The sequence below is a fragment of the Lolium perenne genome, chromosome 1 (assembly GCF_019359855.2).
Source record: "Lolium perenne isolate Kyuss_39 chromosome 1, Kyuss_2.0, whole genome shotgun sequence".
Lineage (NCBI taxonomy): Eukaryota > Viridiplantae > Streptophyta > Magnoliopsida > Poales > Poaceae > Lolium > Lolium perenne.
This window is the reverse complement of record NC_067244.2, coordinates 190,892,142-190,917,561: the sequence shown is the minus strand read 5'-3', so window position 1 is coordinate 190,917,561 and position 25,420 is coordinate 190,892,142. Positions and strand designations below refer to the sequence as shown.

General features: G+C 45.5%; 2 protein-coding genes across 3 annotated transcripts; both read left to right on the top strand.

The window, feature by feature from the left end:
* The first annotated feature begins 4,331 nt into the window (after positions 1-4,331).
* Positions 4,332-5,085, top strand: LOC139829686 (uncharacterized). Its single transcript, XM_051347123.2, has 2 exons — positions 4,332-4,502; positions 4,623-5,085. The coding sequence occupies exons 1-2, from the start codon at positions 4,357-4,359 to the stop codon at positions 4,714-4,716; spliced, it is 240 nt and encodes a 79-aa protein (XP_051203083.1). The 5' UTR covers positions 4,332-4,356; the 3' UTR covers positions 4,717-5,085.
* Positions 5,086-13,552: 8,467 nt separating this feature from the next.
* LOC127316637 (eukaryotic peptide chain release factor subunit 1-2) lies at positions 13,553-17,499 on the top strand. Of its 2 annotated transcripts, none has more exons than XM_051347091.2 (3): positions 13,553-13,769; positions 15,550-17,033; positions 17,138-17,499. In XM_051347091.2, the coding sequence occupies exon 2, from the start codon at positions 15,581-15,583 to the stop codon at positions 16,895-16,897; it is 1,317 nt and encodes a 438-aa protein (XP_051203051.1). In that variant the 5' UTR covers positions 13,553-13,769; positions 15,550-15,580; the 3' UTR covers positions 16,898-17,033; positions 17,138-17,499. The 2 variants fall into 2 exon arrangements, with proteins under 2 accessions (XP_051203051.1, XP_051203044.1); XM_051347084.2 differs by having other exon boundaries at positions 13,554-13,769; positions 15,550-17,006.
* The last annotated feature ends 7,921 nt before the right edge of the window (positions 17,500-25,420 follow it).

Genomic DNA, 25,420 nt, shown 5'->3' with positions numbered 1-25,420 from the left:
GGGCAAGATCTAACATGATGCCCTTCAATTTTGCACTTGAAGCAAACAATCTTGGCCGGGTCTTTGACTTGTAATTGGCCCTTCTTAATCTTGTTGTTCTTGGACTTGATCTTGTTGTTGGAGTTGAATCCAAGTCCACTCTTGTCATTGGGGGATTGTTGCACACTTAACATCTTATCAAGTTTGCATTTCCCTTCATGACCCTTTACCAAGTCGGTCTTCAAAGAAGTGACTTGGGCCTTGAGATCTTTGATTTCCTCTACATGGTTAGTAACAACACAAGTACTAGAGGAAGTAGAATCTTCATTATTAGAGCAACAAGGCAAGGAAGATAATTCATCACAAGATTTAGCAATATTATGAGTGGATGAATTACTAGGACTAGCACATGGCAATATAGCATTTTGAGTAGTAGTGCTAGTATACACATGAGGCTTACAAGGTGTTGCCTTTGATATGATAGCCTCATGAGCTAACTTTAGCCTATCATGAGAGGCTAGAAGATCCTCATGGGAGCTAGAAAGCTTTCCATGATTTTCTTCCAATTTCCCATAATTGCTAGTTAGCAAATCAAGTTGAGCCCTTAGCTCAACATTCTCCTTCAAGATAGATGCTTCACAAGAAGTAGAGTTAGTAGCACAAGCATCATCACAAGACACATCAAGAAGAGAGGGTAACATAGCATGCTCTTTTAAATATGAAGCTTGTAGTTGCTCATATGACTTGGTGAGGATAGAGTGTTCTCTCTCCAAGGCCTTGTGGGCCTTGTCTAGATCATCTAGATCCTTAACAAGTTTATCATGACCAACACCAACTTTGGACTTTTCATTTTTAAGCAATTTTAATTTAGCTTTAGCATGGTCTCTTTCTTTAGTGAGTTTAGCAAATATTTCATTTTGAGACACCTCAAGGGTTTCAAGTTGCTCCTCTAGAGAGGCTACGGTATCTTGTTCTTCTTCAAGATCATTCTTTAAGGATGCTACATCATTGGCATACTCTCGTTCAAGAGCACCCTTTTTATCAATGGTGTTCTCATGCATCCAAATAAGTTTTTGGCTCTCAATAGCGGTAGTCAAGATTTCAAAGAAGTGAGTGCTAGCAATTTTATCTTTGCAAATAACCTTGAATACGCTCTCACCCTTATCGTGTAGAGAGACAACCCAATCCTCTTCTTCATATTCATCCTCATCCTTATCACCACGAGACATATTAGGATCCATGGCAGGAGGTACCGTGGAACCCTTGGCCATAAGGCATATATGAGGACCGTGAGATAAAGATGAGGAGTTACTTGAGGCTCCTTTCAAGATCTTGTCTTGACCAATAGAATCTTTGGTTTCCTCTACAATGTTAGTCACACAACAACTAGAGGAAATAGAAGCATTTTTATCATGGCCACAAGACAAAGCAAGCATATCATCATTAGATTTATTCAAGCAGCTTACACATGATATGCAAGGACTATCAACACAAGCATGTAAATCATTTCTAGTGCTAGATGTGTTTAAGTCCAAAGATGAACCATTGCAATGAGATAGAGATGAAGAATCATCAATAGTAAGCTCAATATCAGCATTGCAATTTTCATCACCACTCACCATATCATTACCTTGTGTCTTACCACACTTTGGTGAAGTGGATGAAGATGAGAACTCATCACGGCCGGAAGTGGAAGCAATACAATCATCCTCAATAATATTGGACACATCATATTTGTCTTGAAGCTTTGTCCATAATTCATGAGCGCTCCCAAAAGGCATGATTGAAGAAGTAACTACATTGCTCACAACAATGGAAAACACATGAGAAGCAGGAGCATCGAGACAAGAGTTTTTCTTCTCCTCATAAGATAAATTTTGGGGATCCTTAGGAGAAGAAAAACCCATGTCAAGAAATCGCTCCATGTTCGGGGAAATACCCCGCAAAATATTAAGCACATAAATTTTCCATAGATCATAGTTTGTGCCATCAAATATAAACAAGTTATTGTGATCTAATCCCCTAACCGACATCTTTACTCTCAAGGCGGTGAAGCCTAAGAATGAGAGACCTTGCTCTGATACCAATTGAAAGGACACGGATGTCGCCTAGAGGGGGGGGGGGGTGAATAGGCGATTTAAAACTTTTACGAGATGGGCTTAACAAATGCGGAATAAAACTAGCATTTACTTTGTCAAGCCCAAAGCCTATATACTATGGTTCACCTATGTGCACCAACAACTTATTCTAAGCAAGGGTTCACCTATGTGCACCAACAACTTATGCTAAGAAATACAAGCAACTTATGTGATAGCAAGATATATATAACTTCAAGCGCGATGGCTATCACAAGGTAAAGTGCATAAGTAAAGAGCTCGGGTATAGAGATAACCGAGGCACGCGGGAGACGAAGATTTATCCCAAATCCTAGCGCCGCCAGGACCCCTCTCCCTCTCTCCTCCCCTCCGCCGCCGTCGGCGCAGGCCACCGGGCAAAGTCCCGCGCGGTGTCGGCGGCGGCGGCCACGCTCCTACCCGCGCGCGAGGCGGGCGACGCGGGATCTCCGGCGCCGGCGGCGGTGCATCTCGGTGGGCAAGGTTCCGGCGGCGGGCCGCGCTCCCGCCGGGAGGCGGCGGCGCTGGGTGGCGTGGTGGCGTCGGCGCAGCCTCTTGGCGGCGGGGCGGCATGGTGGTCAGCGACGGCGCGGGCGGCGCGGTCCTGACCCAGATCTGGGCCTGTCTGGGCCCCATCTGGGCTTGGGCGGGCCAGGTCTGGCATCCTAGGTCTGCTCCCGGCGGCTGGTGGAGATTCTCCTGCTGAGTGTGGCTAGGACGGTGGCACGTGGACTGCAGCGCGGCCACGGGAGCTTCACGAGCCCATCGGGCTCGGCCGGGCCAGAGGGGCCTGGTTTGCTCCTGTAGTTGCGTCCGGTCTGTCACCGCAACTGGCGGTGGAGGTGGCGTCCTCCCGCGTGGCTGCTGTCCAGGCTCCCCTCGGCTCGGGGTGATTCCTACCGGTTTCGTCGGTCTTCGTTAGTGGGCCACGGTGAGACGGCGGTGGTGGTTGCGTGACCGTGGTGGCGCGAGTTGGTGGGCGGCGAGGTTGGCGGAGCATGACGGAGTGTCTGGGGCCGTGGGCCTTTGGGGGACGGGAGAAATCCTTGTCGATGGCCGACACCGACGCGGTGACGCTCGCGGGCGCCACCATTCCCTCTTGAGGGGCGTCGGGGTTTCCCCTTTCCACTGCCCTTCCGCATACCGGAGGAAACCCTAGGCTTGTCCGGGCGGCAGCGGCGTCATCGTCGCATCCCTTCTTGAAGGTGCTGCTTTGGTATGCGGCGCTTCGGAGGGCTAAGCTCGTGGTGGGAATCTTCCGGAGGGCGCAGCGGTTGCGGATCATTAGCGTTTTCGTCGATCCGGCTTTGTCATCCTTTCTTTCTTTTTTCTTCTTCTTTTGTTTTCTCTTGGGCTTTGTTGTGCTGTTTGCCCCAACGGTGGTCGCTATCTTGTATCAGTTCGTTGCTATATATATATATTTTTTTTTGCGAGGAGTTGCTATATTAATATAGCGGGGCGAAAGCCTATTTCGAGGAAGTTTGAACCATGGAATTTAAATTACTATGAAGCTCTAGTAGATCCTTAATTTCTTGCGTGCCGAGAATGTGTGAGCCTCGACGTGTGATGGATTGAGCATCATTTATGTGGTGTGCATCTGTCCGTGGGCAGTGGCCAGCCAGCCCGCCCGTGTTCGACTCCCAGGGGGAGCGAATTTGCGGGTGTTTCACTGGGGCATGCCCCTTTAATAATTCAGCTGCCTTCCGCGTACGTTCGTGCCACATCGTCTAGCTTAAAACGTGCGTGTGGTGTGTGTAGTTGTAGGTCTTGTTTGTGTGTTAGTGGTGTGTGTGGGTGTGGCGTGTGTGAGTGCGTGAGTTGTACACGAGTTAAGATAATACAGCTGTATCACCATTCGAGAGCTCTCAAAAAAAAAAAAAAAAACTGAGCTGCAGCGTTAGCTGAAGATAGTTTTATAGGGAGCCAGCGAGGGGAGCTAGCCCGCACCGGCCGGAGTGACCACGGCGACACAGATTTGGTGAGCTGCGCGCGTCCTTCCCTGTATACACGTTCATTCCAGCGTCAGATCGGCGAGTTGCCCTGCTTCTGCTCGCCGCCCCCGCCCAGGTTTGTTGCGCGCGTCCTTCCCTGTACACACGCACGCAAACCGTTCGGCCAAATGCCAGAATGCGCACCGATCGATTACTCCAAGTCGGCCACATCGCGCGCCCATTCCCTTCTTCACCTTTTTTGCTTATGCATTCCCCGCTTCACTTTCTTACTCTTTCTATCTCGAATCAAGCAGGCCTCAGACCGGTCCGTCATGCCTCTCGCTGCGAACCGTGCCATGGCATTCGCCCTGGTTGCGTTCGGCGTCATGCTCCTCGCCGGTTTCCTTTACGCCGCCGTCCTGTCCAAGGCGCTTCCACCGCCGGACAACTGGTTCCTGCTTGCCGTACGAAACGACAGGTTTGCATCGTCAAGATCTGTCACCTGACATAGATCGCTAGTTCATCTTTTTTTTTCCTCCATTTGTTTTGAGAGGATGAGCGCGCGTTAGTCTGCCTAAACTCTGCTGTTGATTTTCAGGTATTACTGCTTGCTTGTGCCCCTGACGGTCCCCGTGATAATCGTGGCCGTGTACCTGCACTGGATGAGCATGAAGATGTTCAAGCATGCGTGAGGACTAATCAAGCGCAAGGGAATCACCGTAGACATCAGGAGTTCATGACTCTGAAGGGCTGCAATATGTTTTTTTCAGAGACAGTGACGTTTTTTCCCTTCTTCCTCGAGAGAAACTAGGCTACATGCCTACATCTTACTATCACCGAGGTGTAAATGTGTGCTCGCTTTGCTGCCATCATTTGGTAACATTGACTAGCAATTCCTCTAATGTGGCCAACGTTTGGTAACATTGCCAACCAATTGGGGGGTGGCAAAGGGTTTGGCATAGCCAAAACTTTGACACTGGCAACTGGGCTCGAAACCAAGCAGATTCCAAGTACCGTCCCATTATTGATTTCTTGTTAAAAAAATGAGTTATGCTTTTTAATTTCATACGGAGCAAAAACTCCGGGTCCCACTATCATCATATGATGGAACAGAGGAGTTTTTTTCCCAACTACAAGACTACTTCAAAATGGAGTAGAAGTGTAGCTGGCAGCCCAAAACGAAAAAGAAGAGAAAAAAGACAACAAAAAGAATCACTTCCAGACAACATCAGCTAACGAATTCAAGGCAACTGCCCAAAACACACTTAGTGTTTCAGACATCTGCAACAGCTACTATTCAAAGTGAAAGTTTACAACGACCTTGAAACACTCCATAAACCGAGATAATTCACCAAACAGGGCAAGTATAAACCCAAACATCTTTTGTCCATAATGTTGATACCAATGCACCAACACCAGAGGGTATCACCACCCGAGAAGCCGGCGATTATCAGTCATCAGCATCAAATCTTCCACATATTCAATTTTCACCCTCTTGATTAGGCGCCGAGCTTGAGAGATCCTTGGTCTGCAGCATTCCCCAAGCAGAAGAAGGTGACTGGAGCGAGAGCGTCAACGCATGGAGAGCTTGAGCACATGCTAACACATCTTCCTTGTCAACACCTAGAACCAGACCAATACCTCAAAAAAGGAGCATGCATAGCAATAATATCATGTAGGTTTCTTATGAACTTATGTTCAAAACAAGCTCTATTCCTTAGCCTCCACAATTCCCAACACAAAACTGCAATCCCCACCGCATGAAAATTAGTTTTCGCGGATACAACCTTGCAATCCAAACAAAATACAGTGAGAAATTCCTAGGTCTATTAGCAGCTCCTATTATTTTACTTACTATAGTACTCCACATATATTTAACAATTGAATAACTAAAAAATAGATGATGTATGGTTTCAGGTTTATCACAGAACTTACAAATAACATCCCCTTTCCAACCTCTTCTAGTCATGTTATCTTTTGTTGCAATCACATTATACCAGATTAACCAAAGCCAAATTTTTTTTTGTGGGATCTTAGCTTTCCAGAGATATCTGAACCTTCTTTTTCTTAGACGACCATGAAGCTTATTATTAAAAATTCCACTGTAAATAACCTAGATTTCGTTGATTTCTAAATTGGTTTGTCCTTTTCCCCACCCAGGTGAAAGGATACGGATGTCGCCTAGAGGGGGGGGGGGGTGAATAGGCGATTTAAAACTTTTACGAGATGGGCTTAACAAATGCGGAATAAAACTAGCGTTTACTTTGTCAAGTCCAAAGCCTATATACTATGGTTCACCTATGTGCACCAACAACTTATTCTAAGCAAGGGTTCACCTATGTGCACCAACAACTTATGCTAAGAAATACAAGCAACTTATGTGATAGCAAGATATATATAACTTCAAGCGCGATGGCTATCACAAGGTAAAGTGCATAAGTAAAGAGCTCGGGTATAGAGATAACCGAGGCACGCGGGAGATGAAGATTTATCCCGAAGTTCACACTCTTGCGAGTGCTAATCTCCGTTGGAGAGGTGCGGTGGCTTAGTGCTCCCGAACGCCACAAGAGGCTCACCTTGAGGTGTGGTTGCTCGATGCACACCAACGCCACAAAGGCCTCACCCCAAGATGCGGTACTCACACCACACACCGAACGCCACGAAGGCGCCTCACCTAAATCTCCGGTGACCCTCGCCACAAAGGCCTAGGTCACGGTTCCACTAAGGGATTTCCTTCGAGGCGGAAACCGGGCCTTACACAAAGCTTGGGGCACGCATCCACAACTTAATTGGAGGCTCCCAAGAAATCGCCACAAAGGCCTCAAATCCGTCTAGGGTTCCAAGAACCCAAGAGTAACAACTTTCTTGCTTTCACTTCCACGAATCACCGTGGAGAACTCAAACCGATGCACCAAATGCAATGGCAAGAACACCACAAAGATGCTCAAGTACTTCTCTCTCAAATTCCAATAAAGCTACAAAAGCTATTGGGGGAATAAGAGAGGAAGAACAAATAGGAGGAGGAACACCAAATTTCTCCAAGATCTAGATCTAGTGGATTCCCCTCACAAAGAGAGGGATTTGATTGGTGAAGATGTAGATCTAGATCTCCTCTATCTTTCTCTCAAATAGATGCAAGATTCATGGGAGGGAGAGGGAGATAGCAAGCTCAAAGAAGGTCAACAATGGGGGCAAAAACGAGCTCAAACGGATGGGAAACTTTGGGGAAGAAGACCCCCTTAAATAGGGCAAGAGAAATCTGCCCGTTATGCACAAAACTCGTCAAAACCGGAACTTCCGGTCATTTGGGGCGGAACTTCCGCCCCCCGGAAGTTCCGGCCAACTTCCGGGTGAAGTAGGGCGCCCCCGGAATGCTCCCGGTATGTTTTCTGCGTGCAGATTCGTCATTTCTGGAAGTTCAGCGGAAGTAGGGCGGAAGTTCCGGCCACCGGAACTTCCGGCCAACTTCCGGCCAAAAAACTGCTTCACGAAAACTTGAATAACTTTTGCATCCGGACTCCGATTTTGATGATCTTGGGCTCGTTTCGAAGCTAGTAACAAGCTCTACAAGATCATGCAGGGAACCATCATAGTCCAGTAAGTTAGGATAGAAACAAATGATGAAAGGTTTGACCTATCTAAAAAAGACATACCGGTAAAACCTCCAATCTTGAAAATGCAACAAGTTGAGTTAGGAAACTCGGATTTGGGTGAAACCAATTTTGTTGTAAAGAAGATGACAAGAGCTACCCCACAAAGAGTGAAAAGCTTAAGAACAAGTGGGGTAGGTTTTTCTATGTATTTTAGAATGAAACCTCTCAATACGAGAAACCGAGAAAAACTCCAATATCGAAAACGCAACAAGTGATTCATGCGGAATCCGTTTTCGATGAACTAGAACTTGTCATGAGAATAAGCACAAGCTCTAAAACACCATATGGATAAGATACAAATAACAACCAAGAAAGATGATGCAAGGATGCAAAGGTTTGAGCTCTCCGAAGGATACGATCGAGTTACTCACTCGAGAGCCCTCTTGATAGTACGACAACTAAACTATAAATCGGTCTCCAACTACACTATGAGACCGGTGAGAGAGAAACCCTATCAAGAGAAAACCTTATACTTGCGCATTCCACTTGAGCTCGATGATGACGATCTTGACCGCAACAAGATGGAACGCCTTTCTTGCTTGTGCTTGCTTGACGAAGTCTTGTAGATTGCTCCCCCATAAACCACCATGGGAGGGCTTCTTCTTCGGCGCAACTTCACATATCCATGATCACCATATGGATGGCAAGATTCAATCAAAGGATCTCTTCAAGATGGCTCATCTTGAACTTGCACTTCATTTCTTCATACTTCATCATGTTGATGTCTTGAAGTAACTTGAGGGCTCACTTCATCTTCATCTTCAAGACATACTTGACACTTAATATCCTTCATCAATTTCTTCTTATTGCAACCTTGAAGCCAACATATGGTTCAAGAATTGCCTATGGACAACTCCTACAAATATAACTCAATGCAAACATTAGTCCATAGGGATTGTCATTAATTACCAAAACCACACATGGGGGCTCCATGCACTTTCACCAGGGGACAATTTAAAAATTTATCCATAATTCTTCTTAACTGTTTTTTCCATTCAACCATCTTTTAAAAGGGAAATGTCTGTTCAAAGCACACAGATAAAGTTTGTTCATTGCAAATATCATAAATATTGGGATATAATTTATTCGGATGAACGCTGCTGTTCACATGGGTACGTGAGCACGCGCTTCCTATTCGACACGTGGCTAACACCGTTTGTTCTGCCGTTAGCTTATGACGAGGAGGAAACGACAAGCCAAAGGCTGGTCTCGCTCTGGTAGGGAGGCGCTGGACGCGTGCGTCACGGGCAGTGCCCTCATCCTGCAAAGCTGCTAGTACAGGATCTGTCCATCCATGGGATACCGATGTATTGCACGATGCTAATGTTCACTTAAGGGCCACGATTCTGTTCCTCCAAACAGATAGAAGTGTAGCTATCCAGCAGCAAGCTCTCGAGGAGAGAGCTAATCAGATCGATTCCCTGCAGAGCTAATCAGATCGATTCCGGGGAGAGAGCTAATCAGATCGATTCCCTGCAGGCCCCCAAATGAAGGTACAGAAATCTAAAAAAGAAATAAGGGGAGCGGACACTCCCAAGCTCGGCGGCATGAGCGGAGCCTCCAGGCCAGGTCTCCATTGAGGAACAAGGGCGGTAGTGCGAGCGGAAAATACCGTCCAGGCCGCCGTCACCACAACCGGAATGGACGCGGGCGGAGGTGTCGCTCAGAACGACGTGTACACGAGCGCCGCATACGGGGCTGCAGCGCGTCGTCGAGCAAGCGGGAGAGCCGGTCCGTGATGGAGCCCGTCGGCCTCGGCTACCACGCGTTCCAGTGGGCCGCCCAGTACATTCTCTAGGTACCCATCGTCTCCGAGTCCGAGCCCACTGTGTCCGCCATAGCCGCCTCTCAAGCTCCCGTACATAGGCCCGTCGGCCTCGACTACCACGCGATGGGGAGGCGGCGTCGGCGTCGAGGCCGCCGCACATAGGAGAGGCAGGGCTCGAGCAGCTCCTCATCAAGCACGGTCAGGCCGCGCTCGCCTCCGCGCCCGGGAGCCTTGACTTCTTTGGCCCCCATTGCTCTGTGCTCGTCGCTGGATGGCGATTTTCCCAGCTGCTTCGTGGCGGCGCCGTGGCGGCCTCCCCGGCTGCCCGCGCTCGGCGATGGGAGCGGCGGCCTCCCCGGCGGCTCGTGCTCGGCAGCGGCGTCCTCCCCCGCTGCTCCATGCTAGTGCGGCGGTGAGCTCCATGGTAGCCAGTGGATGAGATAGATGAGATTCAGAGCTGCGCTTCAGATGCCGGGCCGACTTTTGAAGTAATTACTCACTGTCCACATGACGACAACCAGAAAATGTATTCACGCCGTTTGCCCGCTGTGAGCCAGAAAGGGAATCTCAAAGTTGATCCAACGATTGCTAGACCGTGCGCACCTACCCTCCTGATCACCAAATTCACTCTCATAATTTATTTAGGGGTATGAAATGTGGACCAAGCATCATGCCAGAAACTAGTTGCTTCCGCATTACCAACCCTCATGTATCTATTTTCCAAATACAAATATTTTACTTTAAACAAATCAGACCAACAAGCATAATCATTTTGTCTATGCTGAACCAAAGCAATAGGCCTATGTTGTAAGTACTTATCTTATATATATCTTGCCACAACCCCTCACCACTTTCTATTTTCCAACACCATTTACAAAGCAGACTAATGTTCATTTTATCCAAATTCTTAATCCCCAGACCTCATCTATCCTTGGGCTTACAGATAATTTGCCACTTTATTATATGGCATTTCCTAACAGAATGCCCTCCTTGCGAGAAAAATGTTCTCTGACTTTTTCACAATTTCTCACTAAAAGTCACATGGAACTTAAACAATGACATGTAGTAAGTGTAAATTCCATTCAAAGAAGAGTCAATCAAAACCTTCCTACTCCCTCCGGTCGGGTTTAATTGACGTGGAGGGAGGCCTGCTCATGCATGTCCTTCGGCAGGTGGACGCATCAATTTATTTGGACCGGAGGTAGTACCAGCCAAAGACATAGACCCACTTGCCAACCATCTAGATGTTTTAAGGTTTTTTTTCCTCAACGAACTTCAAATCCCTTATCCTAATTCTAGACCCATTAACTGGATAACCCAGATATTTCATAGGCTAGCAGCCAAATTGGCAGTTTAACACTTCAGCATAACGTTCCAGTTTTATTCTATCTTCCAAAACTAACATCACTTCAATTTTGTCAAAATTATTTTTCAGTCATGTCCAAGTCATGAAAAATGTGTGGAACCAACCCTTTAATCAAACCATTATGTTTTGCCGTCCTAAACATTCTAGCAATAATATCTCCAGCAGCATTAACTCACACTTTTGAAAGTACCAAATCCCCCCCCCCCTCCAAAAAGCCATTTACTTTAACACATAAAGTACATCTAACAGCCAGTAAACAGATAGGTCTAAACAAGTGTATCATATTAGCACCTTTCTTTCTAGGAATCAAGTTAAATACTCCAAAATTTAGCCTGGTAAGATCCAATCTACTAGAATGGAATTCCTCGAACAAATGTACCAAATCATTTAATAATAGTCCAGCAAGATTGGAAAAATTCAGCAGGTAGACCATCAGGGCCACCTGCTTTATTTTTTTTCCATTTGAAAAATAGCATATCTCATTTTCTCTTCATCAAAAGGTCTACATAATTCCAAATTATCAAAAGCTGAAAGTTTTTCCTCTCCAATCCACAAGTCAGGTTCAAGCTGTAAAGATGAATTGCTAGCATGACCAAACAAGTTCTTATAATACCCTATTGCATGTTCCAAAATGTCCACATCGCCAACTATTTCTTTATCCTGAGAATGAAGTCTAAATATAGTATTTTTCATTTTCTGCCATTAGCAACCCTATAAAAATATTCAGTATTTTGTCTCTATTCAACAATCAATTTTCACTAGACCTACTAAAACAGAATAACACATGAGCTTCATAAATGCAGAGCAACTCTTGATGTAAATTTGATCTAAGCGCCAAACTCACATAAGATATAGGTTGGATTTCCTCTAAAATTTCCGATTCTTGTAATTTCAACAGAATCTCTTTTTCCCTTGTTGACTGCTTACCTCTCACAAGTATTATCTAACCAATACCTGACAGACGAAAATGACCAATTTTCTATACAAAGCATAATCTAACAATAGTTCATGGAAAATGTAAGGATGATAACTTCTGAGACGGAAAAGTTGCTGAAACATACCCTCATGACAGATCAAAATATGAATCCCTGATTTCGACGAACAATGATAAAAATGGTTTGTAAATAGGATGTACAATTTATGGGTTGAGTTGAGACAGTTTGATTTTTGAAATCTTTGTTGTTGATCTTAATTAATTATTTCTAATTATCTACATGGATGAAATGGACGAGGCAGCGGTTAGGATGCAGTCGACATTTTTGCCAGGAGTAGCCAAGGTCGATTGTAACCCGCTAGGTTCTTCATAAAGACAAGTCCATTCTTGCTCTCACTTCTTGGTAAATACCGTACCAAGAACCAGTATAATCTCAGGATTGTGCCTTTTTTTGTATTCGTACGTTGGAGGTCAGGTATAATGCTTCCATCTTTTTCTGTAATAAAACATCATTTATCGAAAAAAATATTAATAAATCACCGATTTGATCCCCGAGGTCTATTTTGCATCCTTAACTTTTTTTTGGAGAGTATTATCGACCACTGGCTAAAGCTAATATGTTTGTAATGAATTCATGCATGTATTCCAAACAAGGATTTAAAGAAATCAGTTAATTTTTTGAACATACTAATACCTCCTTTTTGTCTTCTGAAGATGTAATGGCCTCGAAATTGAATTCCTTTAAATCTGAAGGCTAAAGTTAAAAGGTACATTAAAATTGGGCTCTAATCACGTACTCCCTCTGTTTCCTAATTCTTGTAGGGAAATCACGACAGAAGGTATGAAACGGAGAGAGTACTCATAAAAATGGTTGTAGTACAATAGTTGTAGGTAATGCTCCGGCACAGAACATCACAAACTTCTAAGACTAGCCACAATGAGAGTATCATAAGTAGTATTATGCATGATATGTTGGCAAAAATCTGATGTGGCACACCAATTAATAATGTGAGAGATGAGTGTGGTATCGTAAAATAGAAAACTTAATGGCAAACATATCATGTACACACATTTACATTGAGATTCTACAAAATATTAAATATGATGATACTATGATACTATCTTATGATACTATGCATTGTGGGGTTAGTATCATAAACTAGTATCATGTGCATGATACTAGTGTATGATACTTTCCGTTGTGACTAGTCTAAAAAGAGACGATTTTGTTTTAAAAAAAGAAGTAGAGATAGAAGGCCGGGCTGGTGTCTGAATTGACTGAACGTCGTATCGATTCTATGGACACGCTTGACGGCCGCTGCACGCATCCTGACACCGGCGTGGATGCGAGCTGGGGCTTCCAGAACGCTTCGGCGACGTCAGTCGTTACGCGACGGTACGCCGCGTCGACTTCGCCAGCCAGCAGAAGTGTACCTGGCGAGCTCACCCACCGTTCCTGCTGCTGGATGCCGTGTCGTCGCAGAAAGGATAGTCCGTCCTTTGCGCCGGCCAGAAATATCTCGGGCGCCAGGTGCTGCGTGCTGCTTGGGCGCCGCCGTACGACGGGGAGACACCTGGCTAAGGTTGAACCGGTTGGCGAGTAGAATAAGAAACCAGAGGGGAAAACGAATTTATTTCTTCGCTTCGGAGGACTTGCTATGCATGCACATCACGCGTCCGTCGACAGATTTCTTCCAAGCATCGATGGCGACGTACGTACGTCTGGCGCGCTGCCATGGCCACGCGTGGCGGCAGAGAGCGCTAGCTGCCTGCGCTTTCTCGAGAGTTCGCAACCATCTCCACCACCTGCTCCCTCTCCCGTCTAAATTCTAAAAAAGCGCAGGCCACAAGCAGAGCCCAGGGCACATCACCAGTTCACCACGCCAGGACACCAGCACCCTAGCAGCCTAGGAGAGGAGAGGCAAATCTGCCTGCGTCCGTCTCGACTTCCCGGCGAGCCCGGCGTCATCCGCCGCCGGGCACGCACCGCTTGATCCAAGAGCTCGCCGCTCAAGCCGACGCAGGTCCGTTTGATGTCTACTCCTCTGTTTCCCCCTCCTGATCTCTATCTGCAACGTGTGTGCCTCTGGTTGGCCACGTTCGTGTAGATATTCAAGTTCTTCAGCGTTACGCCAAGAGATATGTGTAGATTTCTTTTGCTTATTCTGTCGACGGTATCATATTAGATCTGCTTTGCCTGACGGTTTTGGCAAGTGTTTCTGGTTAGCTGATCCGACGATTTTCATGCTAGCATAGCATGTTTCTTGCGAGTATGGATGCTTTCCACCAGTTGTTCGTATCTGTAGCTATACCATCAGAAGTCTATAACAGGAACTGGAGTATTAAAGAAGAAATGCATTGTCTGAAGTCAATTTTCAGACATACCGTGTACTACACATAGGATCCATGACGTCTCTGCACATCAGGGACAAATCTGCCCATGGTGTTAATTAGCTTGCAGAAAGTTTTTTTTCTTCTGTTTCGGAGGAGGAGATTATGGTAGCTATACACAGGGATTTGGTTACCGGTTGGAATACTGCGGTTACCGGCCGGTAACCGGAATTCTCAGCTCCCTCAGGTAAATGAATTTATCGGCCAAAAAACCTCGGTCTATTCAAATTTGGTTTGAATTTAGGCTGATTGGTTAGCCAACCTAAATCGTACTTGTCTCCTCTCCACTATAACCCCATGCCCCAACTCATTGTCTAAATCTTTCACTTTCTTCTCCTCAAAACCTTATTTTCAAAAATATTTAGACATTTTTCAGTTTGAAATTTAAATTTTTTTGAGAATTTCGTCTGGTATTTGACCGGTTATCTCCAGTAACCGTGGTTACGGTTACCGGAAATCTCAGCCCCCTCTGAGATTTTTTCAAACCGGTACCCAAAACCACCTGTTCAGTTAAAATAGAAACACATAGTACGCTGGGGAACCCAGCAAACGTTTACATCCAGATTCACAAAGACAACAGCTAGCACCACCTGAAAACAAAAAGCAAGCTTACAGCAAAAGCAAAACTACACTAGACCACACTAGGACTAGGTAGAGAGCTGTTCTTCAACCCACGCCATCATGAGGTGTAACCAGGAAATAGGAAGATCTAGCCGCCATCTTCATCTTGTCACCGCTAGGGTGCCTCATGCTTTACATGAATGCACACTGTATACCGGGAAATTAAAGAAATTATTTTATACTCCCTCCCATCCGATCCAATTTGAAGTAAACATCCAACACTTATTATGGATCAGAGGGAGTAGGTGTTATTCGTCGGAGATGAACAAACTTTTCTGTTGAACATCATTTCGAGCAAAGCCATATGGACCAGGAGAGTGCCCCAATTACAGCCCATCCGCTATACTTGGCGCGAACCCCTGAAAGTTTCAAACCCAGATTCACGAAATCCTCAAAAATTAGCGGAGGATCAGCCCAACCCAAAGTTTCTTTTAACCACCGCCAACTGAAGTGAGAGAGAGAGAGAGAGGGCAACCTAATATTATATGATTTGCAGTTTCGAATTCACCGCGAACACTACAACTTGGATTTCCAGGCCAGCCCTTGGCTTTCAGATCAGTTTTGCTTGAATTCGCCCCCCCCGCGAAAACACATCCACACGAAGATTTTGATCTTCATTGGCATATAACCATTCGAAAGATCAGGCGTCCTCACATCTCGAACACCAGGGTTCATGATCTCATCATATACAGATTTTGACGAGAACAACCCCAATTTGTTACTATTAAACTCTTGTTACGTTCTTACTATACTATTATGTATGAATCTGAAACCTGAACTAAAATTGTGCAGGTGAAGGGTGACCGCAAACACACTAGTCAAGATGGTGGAGGGATACGAAACTGACAAGAACATCGAGATATGGAAGGTCAAGAAGCTGATCAAGGCGTTGGACGCCGCGAGGGGCAATGGCACGAGCATGATTTCCCTCATCATGCCGCCGCGTGACCAGGTCTCCCGGGTCTCCAAGATGCTGGGCGACGAGTACGGGACCGCCTCCAACATCAAGAGCAGGGTGAACCGCCAGTCCGTGCTGGCTGCCATAACCTCTGCCCAGCAGAGGTTGAAGCTGTATAATCGAGTTCCCTCGAACGGGCTGGTGCTCTACACGGGCACCGTCGTCACTGACGACGGCAAGGAGAAGAAGGTCACCTTTGACTTCGAGCCGTTCAGGCCCATAAATGCCTCGCTGTACCTCTGCGACAACAAGTTCCACACCGAGGCACTGAATGAGCTCCTTGAGTCAGACGACAAGTTCGGTTTCATCATCATGGATGGCAATGGGACGCTTTACGGGACGCTGAGTGGCAACAGTAGGGAGATTGTTTACAAGTTCAGTGTTGATCTCCCTAAGAAGCACGGAAGAGGAGGGCAGTCTGCTCTCCGTTTCGCCCGGCTGCGCATGGAGAAGAGGCACAACTACCTGCGCAAAGCGGCTGAGCTCGCCACACAGTTCTTCATCAACCCTGCCACCAACCAGCCCAACGTTGTTGGGCTCATCCTGGCTGGTTCTGCCGATTTCAAGACTCAGCTGGGCAAATCCGAGATGTTTGATCAACGCCTGCAAGCCAAGATACTCAAGTCGGTCGATGTGTCGTACGGAGGGGAGAGCGGCTTCAACCAGGCCATCGAGATGTCTGTTGAGGTCCTGTCTGACGTCAAGTTTGTTCAAGAGAAGAAGCTCCTTGGGAAGTACTTTGAGGAGATAAGCCAAGACACCGGGAAATATGTCCTCGGTGTGCAGGACACCATGTCAGCTCTCGAGATGGGTGCGGTAGACACGCTGATCGTGTGGGAGAATCTCGACGTCAGGCGGTACGAGCTGAAGAATTCTGTGACGGGAGAAATCGTGATCAAGTACCTTAACGGCGACCAGGAGGCAGATCAGGGCAACTTCATAGACGATGCATCGTCTGGTGAACTGGATGTCGTCGACAGGACACTGCTGCTGGAGTGGTTTGCTGAAAATTACCAGCAGTATGGTTGCAGGCTGGAGTTCGTGACCAACAGGTCGCAGGAAGGATCGCAGTTCTGCAGGGGCTTCGGCGGGATCGGTGGGATCCTCCGCTACCCGGCAGACATCGCTGCCTATGACGATGACGACATGCTGGATGACGACGTCTATGAAGACTTCGAATAGCAATTAACTGAAGCTCATCTGAAGACGGTCCTGGAGGAGCCTGTGCTGGCCCAGACCGCGCCAGGGCGAGACCATGAAACATCCAAACAATCGGTGCAAGGAAACCAAGGTTTGTGCATAAAAACTGACGGACATGGTAACATAACATGGTCGATTCACATTTCTTTTTCTAGTTCTTGATGTGGGTTTATTTGCTATTTTCTTTTTACTGACCTTCATGACAACATTTGCTTTGAGCAGGAGGTGGAGAGAAGAGGATCTAGGCAAATTGCAATCCAGATCTTGTGCAAGGCATTATGATTATGTTAGTGCTCTCTTCCTCTGTTGATCAAGTCTTGGAGTTGGAGGTGGTACCACTACGCAGCCATGGCTCCCTTCTGAAGCTGCATCCGAGAATCATTATTAGAGTTGTATCGTTCTTATTGTGAGCGACAGTTCCATGCCAGTGTACGCTGAGTCTGTCATATTGGGGTTTATACTACTATTGCTACTAGTACTGCAGCTGTTGTGGCTGATCCGCTTCCTAAAATAAAGTTGCGAATGTGCTACAATCGAGTTATTTGTATGGTTAAGATATATGTGATACTTGTTTTTAGTGTGAACTTCTATTTACATTGTTATGGTATTAGTAAGTTCAACATAACAGAAACAAAATGAGTTCATCAATTGCCAGGCTGCATATTGTATGTGAAATTGGCTAGACATGTAGAAGATGGGCAGACAACCTTTATGATAGATTGAAGCCTCATTTTACTTCTCCTCTTGGCCTTCCCCTCGTTTGCCTGAGTACGCTGGCTAAGAAGGCTAACAACGAAGCCAAACAAGGTCCGTTGCTGGTAGGTTTGGACCGATGCAATGGTAGGTTTGGACCGATGCAAAAAAAATTGTATTTACCAACCGAAAAACAAATGTGATGGCAAGGTTGCTACTTTTTGATGATAATTCTGATGGTTACTATGCGGTTGTGTTTCTGATAATAATAAATGGATACTTAATTCTACATATTCATTTCATATTTATTGTGATAAAGGTTGGTTTAGTTTTTATAGGTTTATGCAGAGTGAAGATATTGTGTGCATAAGAAATAACAACCCACGTGCTGAGTGGATACTGATTCAGTAAGTTATATGTTTTTGGAGGCATCATATTATCTGGTGTTGTTGCTTCTGTTACTCTTGATGAGCGTATTGAAACTAATATGTTGCATATGAGTCTCAAACATACGAGTGAACATGGCATAACAGAATTGCATAGGAGAGACCCACTAGCTAGATGATTTTAATTTGAGTAAGTTTAAGTTCTGTGTGCACTACATTTTTTATAAGCATAAAAGAGTTAAATTCAATGCTCGCGTTCCTACCACTAAAGATATTTTAGATTATGTGCACTGATGTGTGGGACCTTTTCGCAATATAATACTTCTCTTTATGGTGTAAATTATATGCTTACTATTATTGATGATTACTCTAAAAGAGTGTTACCTTTCTTTCTGAAACATAAGTCTGATATGATTAATAATCTTAGAAAGTGAAAAATTATGGTAGAGAAGCAAACTAAAACGAAAGTTAAATTACTTCGTACTTACAATGCATAATTTTTTCTATTACCTTCAATGATTATTGCAGTGACGAAGCATTGTTAGACACCACAACATCCCGTATGTACACTCCTCGAAAGAATGGTGTGGCTGAGAGAATGAACAGAACAATCCTCTCCAAAGTTCGATGCATGTTATCTAATACTGCTATGCATAGACATTTTGGACAAGAAGCATTTAATTTATGGTATCCTGAAGCTAAGAAGGTTTTGCTAAGCATGTATGTTATTTTTAATAAAGATGTTATGTTTCATAAGAGTTCATCTAGATATATTTCTGATGCTATTGATTTTTCTAATGAGTACGATGATGAGCAACAGAAGATTAGCTTGGAGGTGGAGCACATGGAGGAGAAATATAATAAAGTTGCTAAACATAATAACGATGTTGGTGAGCACTCATCACCTCTTTTGTAGCAAAAAAAATTCATTTCTGCTGATAGATCGGGCGTAACAAAGATCCATATTCTCGTTTAATTGAAAATTATCTTATGATTCATTATGTTTTTCAGTTGTGTTGAACAGGTGAAGCACGATTCTGAGCGTGCTACATATACTGAAGTATTGCATCCATTGGCCGTGAGAAGTGTTATACTGTGATCCAATTTGAATAAGAAGGCTAACAATGGAGCAAAGCGAGGCTCGTCGCCGGTAGCTCTGGACCGACTTACTTATTTAATAGATCCAGTGACTTTGGCAACACCACGAGCGACAACAATAACAATAATGGTGATGTTGCTGCTGGAGTGACCTTCCGTTCACGGTGTCGTGTTGACCTTCTCATTGTTTGCACTAGTATTTGCTCCATATTTAGATTAACAATGTGTTTAATCTAATGTGTATGATTAAATATGCTAGTACATTTATGATGTTTTTTTGTAATTAAACTCACTCGAGAAATACCTAATAACCGATTAGATCCTAAGTACTCTCAAAATCTATCCGTGGCTTTTTTTAACGAAAATAAACCATAGCAAGCACACGGGCATACTTGTTAGTGTATTAGAAAATCAAAGCAACGGAAAGAGGACTAAGAATTTGGTCCGATCAGAAATTGCGTTTCATGCGCACTCCAACTTGACTTGGACTAGTAGTCGTGCAACCCTGCACGAGAGGAAAATGGAATTTCTCGACCGTGAATCAGTAGGGGCACGTTTGGTAGCCTGCATCCCTCTTGACTCGCATCGGGAGAGTAAATTTTGGCCCGTTTGGATCATGGGCCGAGCCGCGTTGTCGCATAAACCGGTTCTCGAAGCATCCCTGGGATAGGCCCTGGAGGAACGCCTGGAATGGCAGTTTCTCCGGGGCCAGACCCGTTGCGGCCAGAAGCCTGCACGCGTGGAGAAGGGAGGTGGAGACGCCGCGTCCCTTCGGCAACATGCGCCATAGTTGCCTCACCGCTCCCCTCTCCTTTCTCTCACTCGCGACCGCACTCTCACCTCCCCCAAACTGTCACATCACCCGGCGGTTCCCCTCCCGCCGACCAATCCACCGCACCGACGCACGGAGGAGCACCGCTATCGAAGGAGGAGACGTCGGCGACCAGGACCTCGACATCGGCCGCAATCTGGTCCCCAGTCCTCATCGGCATCTCGTCTTCGCCCGAGACCTCCAGCTCGTCCTCGGCCGCAAGAATGGCGGCAAGTCCCTCTCCTTCTCACCTTCGTACTCGTTCTGTTCAAACATGTCATTTTCGGGCATTTCCGACGACATGCACATTAGATCTGCTAGGGTTTCCGTTAGGATAGCGGTCGGATTGACGTTTTGCAAGGTGTTCGTCCCCATTTCTTGTAGTTCTTGTCTACTTTTTGCATTTCACGGTCTCGATTTTCTTAGATCTGTTACTATAGTGTCGGATTGCGGTAGATCCTTCCTTGACCGGCCTTTGGATTGCTGAAACTGGCAGATCTAACTGTGCATGCATAGAGGCGAATGTTTTTTTGTGTTCGGGTTTACCATGTTGTCATTTGTGCGAAAAGTTGAGCTGAGTCGCGCTAGTTTGTTCAGACGCAAGAGGAGTGAAAGGACTTGAAGAAGGAAGCTGCAATGTTCAAGAATATGCAGAGAACACAATCATAAGTGATGAGGGCTAAGAAACAGGAATGAGAGGCAGAAAAACTGGCTTTGGAGGTTGAGAAGAGAAAGCTAGAGTATGACATATACGATGTGCTTCAAGTGAACTTTGCAATCAAGGACAAGCTCAAGAAGATCAGAGCTACTTGTGAGGAGTGATGAATGTGATGTAGACGTACTGTATGAGAATTTGTAATGTGGCCTAAGTACAATTTGTAATGTACCCTAAGTACCACTCGTAATGTACTCAATTTGAAGTGTCATTTGTGTTGTTTCTTGATTGAACTAGGCCAATGATTGTACCCTGGGATCATAGTATGAGGAGATGATTGATCAGAACCTATGACATGGTTTAACAAGACCAAGCCATTGGTTCTGTTCAAACATCTCCTACATATGTCTTCATTGTATGAGGCATCTGATACCCTGCTTTGCATATTTCTGCTTCTTCAGTTTTGCATTGGCCAATGATTCAACTATGGCAGAACGACAGACATGGTGCTGCCCTCAAACTTAGTCATGTGTGCCGTATTACTGGCACACTAGACTTAGTTTGGGGACAGTCCCTCTGCATGCCGTGTGATCCTACATATGAGCCTCGTTTTGGTATGTCTGGTGCATTGGCCAATGATTCAACAAAGGAACAATGACAGGCTAGGTGGTGGCCTCAAACTTAGTCATGTGTGTCACTGTCGTAGCACACTACACTTAGTTTGTGGCCACTCCCTATGCCTGCCGTGTGAGCAACTGTATGAGGCCTTACTAATGTTATCAATGTCCGTTTTTGTCTACACTACTTGTGAGCACGCACACCTCTAATTGCTTCTGTTCTTCTGGCAGACTGAGAAGATCAAGCTTGGGTCACCTGCTGAGGTTCCCGGCGAGGGACCGACGAAGAAGCGTCGTGGAAGGCCGGCTAAGGTCGGCCACTTCCACGATGAGTCAGGGCCGGACCACTTCCTCAAAATCATCTTCAAGCCCACCTTCGGCCGCCTCATTATCCCTAAAGCTTTCGTCTAGTGGTTCGAAGATATCCCTTCGAACATCATCGTCACCACCAACACCGGATGCAACTGGATGATGACTACGAGGCGAGAAGGCGATGACGCATTCATCGACCAGGGATGGTCGGCCTTCGCCATCGCCCATCAGCTCAAGGTAGGCCAGTTCGTCACCTTCAGAAGGGTGTCCTCCTTGGAGTATAGTGTGGTCATCTCCGATCACACCTCCACTGAGGTGGTGACGAGGTGCCCGTACCATGGCGATGACACCAGGTGCGTCGTCTCCGAGCACCATGTCTGAAGCTAACCTGGTGCCATGTCGTGTCTAGTTGCTGCTCGTGTCTAGTGTCTTTAACTATGATCCTGTTTGCCGCCTCCAGAACTATGATCGTGTCTGCAAAATGTTGTGCCGTGAACTTGTGTTGTCTATGATCACTGCTAAGTTATCTTTCGTCTATGAGTGTTCTTACTTGTCCTTACTTGTGTTGTTGATCGCTGGTAACCTCACCACTGAATGGAAGAGGTTACCACAACTGGATTATGGGTTGCAACCAAACAGCAGGGACGCCGTTCTGGGCTGCTACAAGGCCTGAAAACCGACCTACTAAACGGCCAGAGTCGAAATCTCCACGCGGCCGAAAAATCTCAGTGCAGGCCACCAAATAAAGTCACTTTTATGGCCCATGACCCATTTTGAACGCGCATGGGCACGTTCCCACTGCGCCAGTGATGCAAGAAATCGTCCAGACAACCAAACGCGTCCTAGAAGGCACACAATGAGCATGTGGGACGTGATTTCACAGAGCCAGGTCACCTACTCGACCTATTAGCAGGCTTAGGGCATTTAGCACACATGTGTGCTGCACATTCCGCGTCTCTCGGTACAAAGACATGTTTTAGTAATCTTAAAACCCAATAATCTAATCCTTGATGGCCCTAGGACCACAATTGCCATCTACTCGTTTTAGAGTATTTTAGGACCCAATAAAGACATGCTTTAGAGTATTTTTCAAGCATGACAAGTGTGTAACCAGAAATAAGCTTTTAGGACTTAACACGTGGAAAGAGCATATGACCTTATTCTGAGGAGTCGTACTCTAACAACTTCTACGTACTTCCTTCGTGGAACGGCCACTCGGCCAGGCAGGGCAAGCCAAAATCACGTTCTGGTCCGAGGTGATCCCGTGTCACGGCATCAATATCACCCCAGGAACAAAATTCCACGCTCGGTATGAACATGAAGCAACTGACACCACCCGACTCCAGCGACGGAGATAGTAAGGGAGTCAAGCTCGGAACTTCATCAACGACCCTTTCTACGCGTCAAGTTATACACAGTGGCGAAGGACGAAAATAATTTGAGGTAGGGCAGCGAGCTCTTGAAAAATGATGCAAAGAAAAAAAACATAGTCATGAAACATTAATGTTATAAATGATTACAATAAAACTATAAACATAATTGATTATAAATAGAACCTACAAACATACCAATTTTTTATATTAATGACAAAGCTTTTACCTTTTAAAAATCTACTTTAATTCTATCAATCAAAACTTATGAACATCCCTCATTTAATGCACAACTCGATCTTGATGATCTTTATCGCTAGAAAAATATATTTCAATTCTTAACGTGGCCACCAAAAAAGAAAACCGATTCAATGAGTTGATAATGTCACCGGTGGAAACATGTTGTGCCTTTTAAATATCAAGAAATCTTTAAAACCGCCAATTATCCATGTAAGAATAACAAATAGCTCAATGTTATCTTGTATATAGTAAGATTATGAATAATATCTGCAAGTCAAGCAATTTTATTCACGTTAAACCTAGAAAATGACTATATTCTTAGCTAGTTCATGTTCTAGGTTTGAAGTCGGTTTTGCGCAGTGTTCACTAAAACAAACATAACTTTTTCATACGAAGTTCGTTTTTGATGTACGACCACTCAAATTGTTCAGAAAAAACACGCGCATCTGAATACATTCGCTAAAAAACAAGGTAGGGCGGCTGCCCTGCCTTTCCCAAAGGGGAGCTTCGCCCCTAGTTGTACATGTACGGTACGACTATGTGGGCGCTGCCCGACTCGGCCGGCACGCCTTGGTCTGCTTTTTTTTTTGAATAGGGGAAGGGTCCGAAGACCCTAGAAGCTGCATTGATAAACGAAGCGGTGATAACAAATTACAGAAAAACCCCTACAGTTTAGGGGAATTCTGGATAAGGACTGAGATTTTACAGAGAAGACCCCATAAAAAAGATGGAAAAAGCAATCTGGTCCTCTAAGCTCTGCACCGCATCTAATGGAGCTCGCCGTCGAGTTGCTCCGCCATAGAATGGACACTGGCGCCGGGTGATAACCCACAAGTATAGGGGATCGCAACAGTCTTCGAGGGAAGTAAAACCCACATTTATTGATTCGACACAAGGGGAGGTAAAGAATACTTATAAGCCTTAACAACTGAGTTGTCAATTCAGCTGCACCTGGAAAAGCACTAGTAACAGGGGTGATGTGAAAGCAGCAGTAATATGAGAGCAGTAGTAACAGTAACACAGCAGCAGTAGCAGTAATATGAGAGCAATGGCACTAGAAAATAGTTGATACTACTTCCAATGTCATGTAGAACGAGTATATGATGATGAAAGATGGACCGGGGTTCCCAGCTATCTACACTAGTGGTAACTCTCCAATAACAAGTGTTGGGTGAACAAATTACAGTTGGGCAATTGATAGGATTGAAATAGCATTAAGACAGAACATCAAGATTATTAATCATGTAGGCATGTTTCCCATATTTAGTCATACGTGCTCGCAATGAGAAACTTGTACAACATCTTTTGTCCTACCAGCCGGTGGCAGCCGGGCCTCTAGGGAATCTACTGGAAATTAAGGCACTCCTTTTAATAGAGCACCGGAGCAAAGCATTAACACTCCGTGAAAACATGTGATCCTCATATCTAAGCCTTCCCCTCCAGTTGTCCCAATTTCTGTCACTTTGGGGCCTTTGGTTCCAGACATAGACATGTGCATACAACTTGTAGATACAATCTAAGCAATAAGTATAGAGCTTAAATCTAAGATCATGCCACTCGGGCCCTAGTGACAAGCATTAAACACAACAAGATTGCAGCAACAATAACTTCACAAACTTATATAGATAGACTAATCATAATGTAACAATCCATCGGATCCCAACAAACACAACACCGATTACATCAGATGAATCTCAATCATGTAAGGCAGCTCATGAGATTATTGTATTGAAGTACATGGGGGAGAGAGTACCAACTAGCTACAGCTAGAACCCGTAGTCCATGGGGGAACTACTCACGGAGCATGATGGAGGCGGTGGCGTCGATGGAGATGGCTTCCGGGGGCACTTCCCCGTCCCGGCAGGGTGCCGGAACAGAGACTTCTGTCCCCCGAATTGGAGTTTCGCGATGGTGGCGACGCCCCTGGAGTCTTTCTGGAGTTTCATCAATCGGTCTCGAGGTTTTAGGTCACCAGGGCTTAAATAGGCGAAGAGACGGAGTCGGAGGGGCCACGGGGCCTCCTCACACTAGGCCGGCGCGGCCAGGGTGGAGCCCGCGCGGCCCTGTTGTGTGGGGCCCCCAGGGCTCCCCTCTGGTCCCCCTCTGACTTTCTGGAAGGTTCCGGGAAAAATAAGGTTCTGGGCGTTCATTTCGTCGAATTCCGAGAATATTGCCCGAACAGCCTTTCTGGAACCAAAAACAACAGAAAACAGCAACTGACCCTTCGGCATCTCGTTAATAGGTTAGTTCCGGAAAATGCATAAAAACATTATAAAGTGCAAGCAAAACATGTAAGTATTGTCATAAAACAAGCATGGAACAT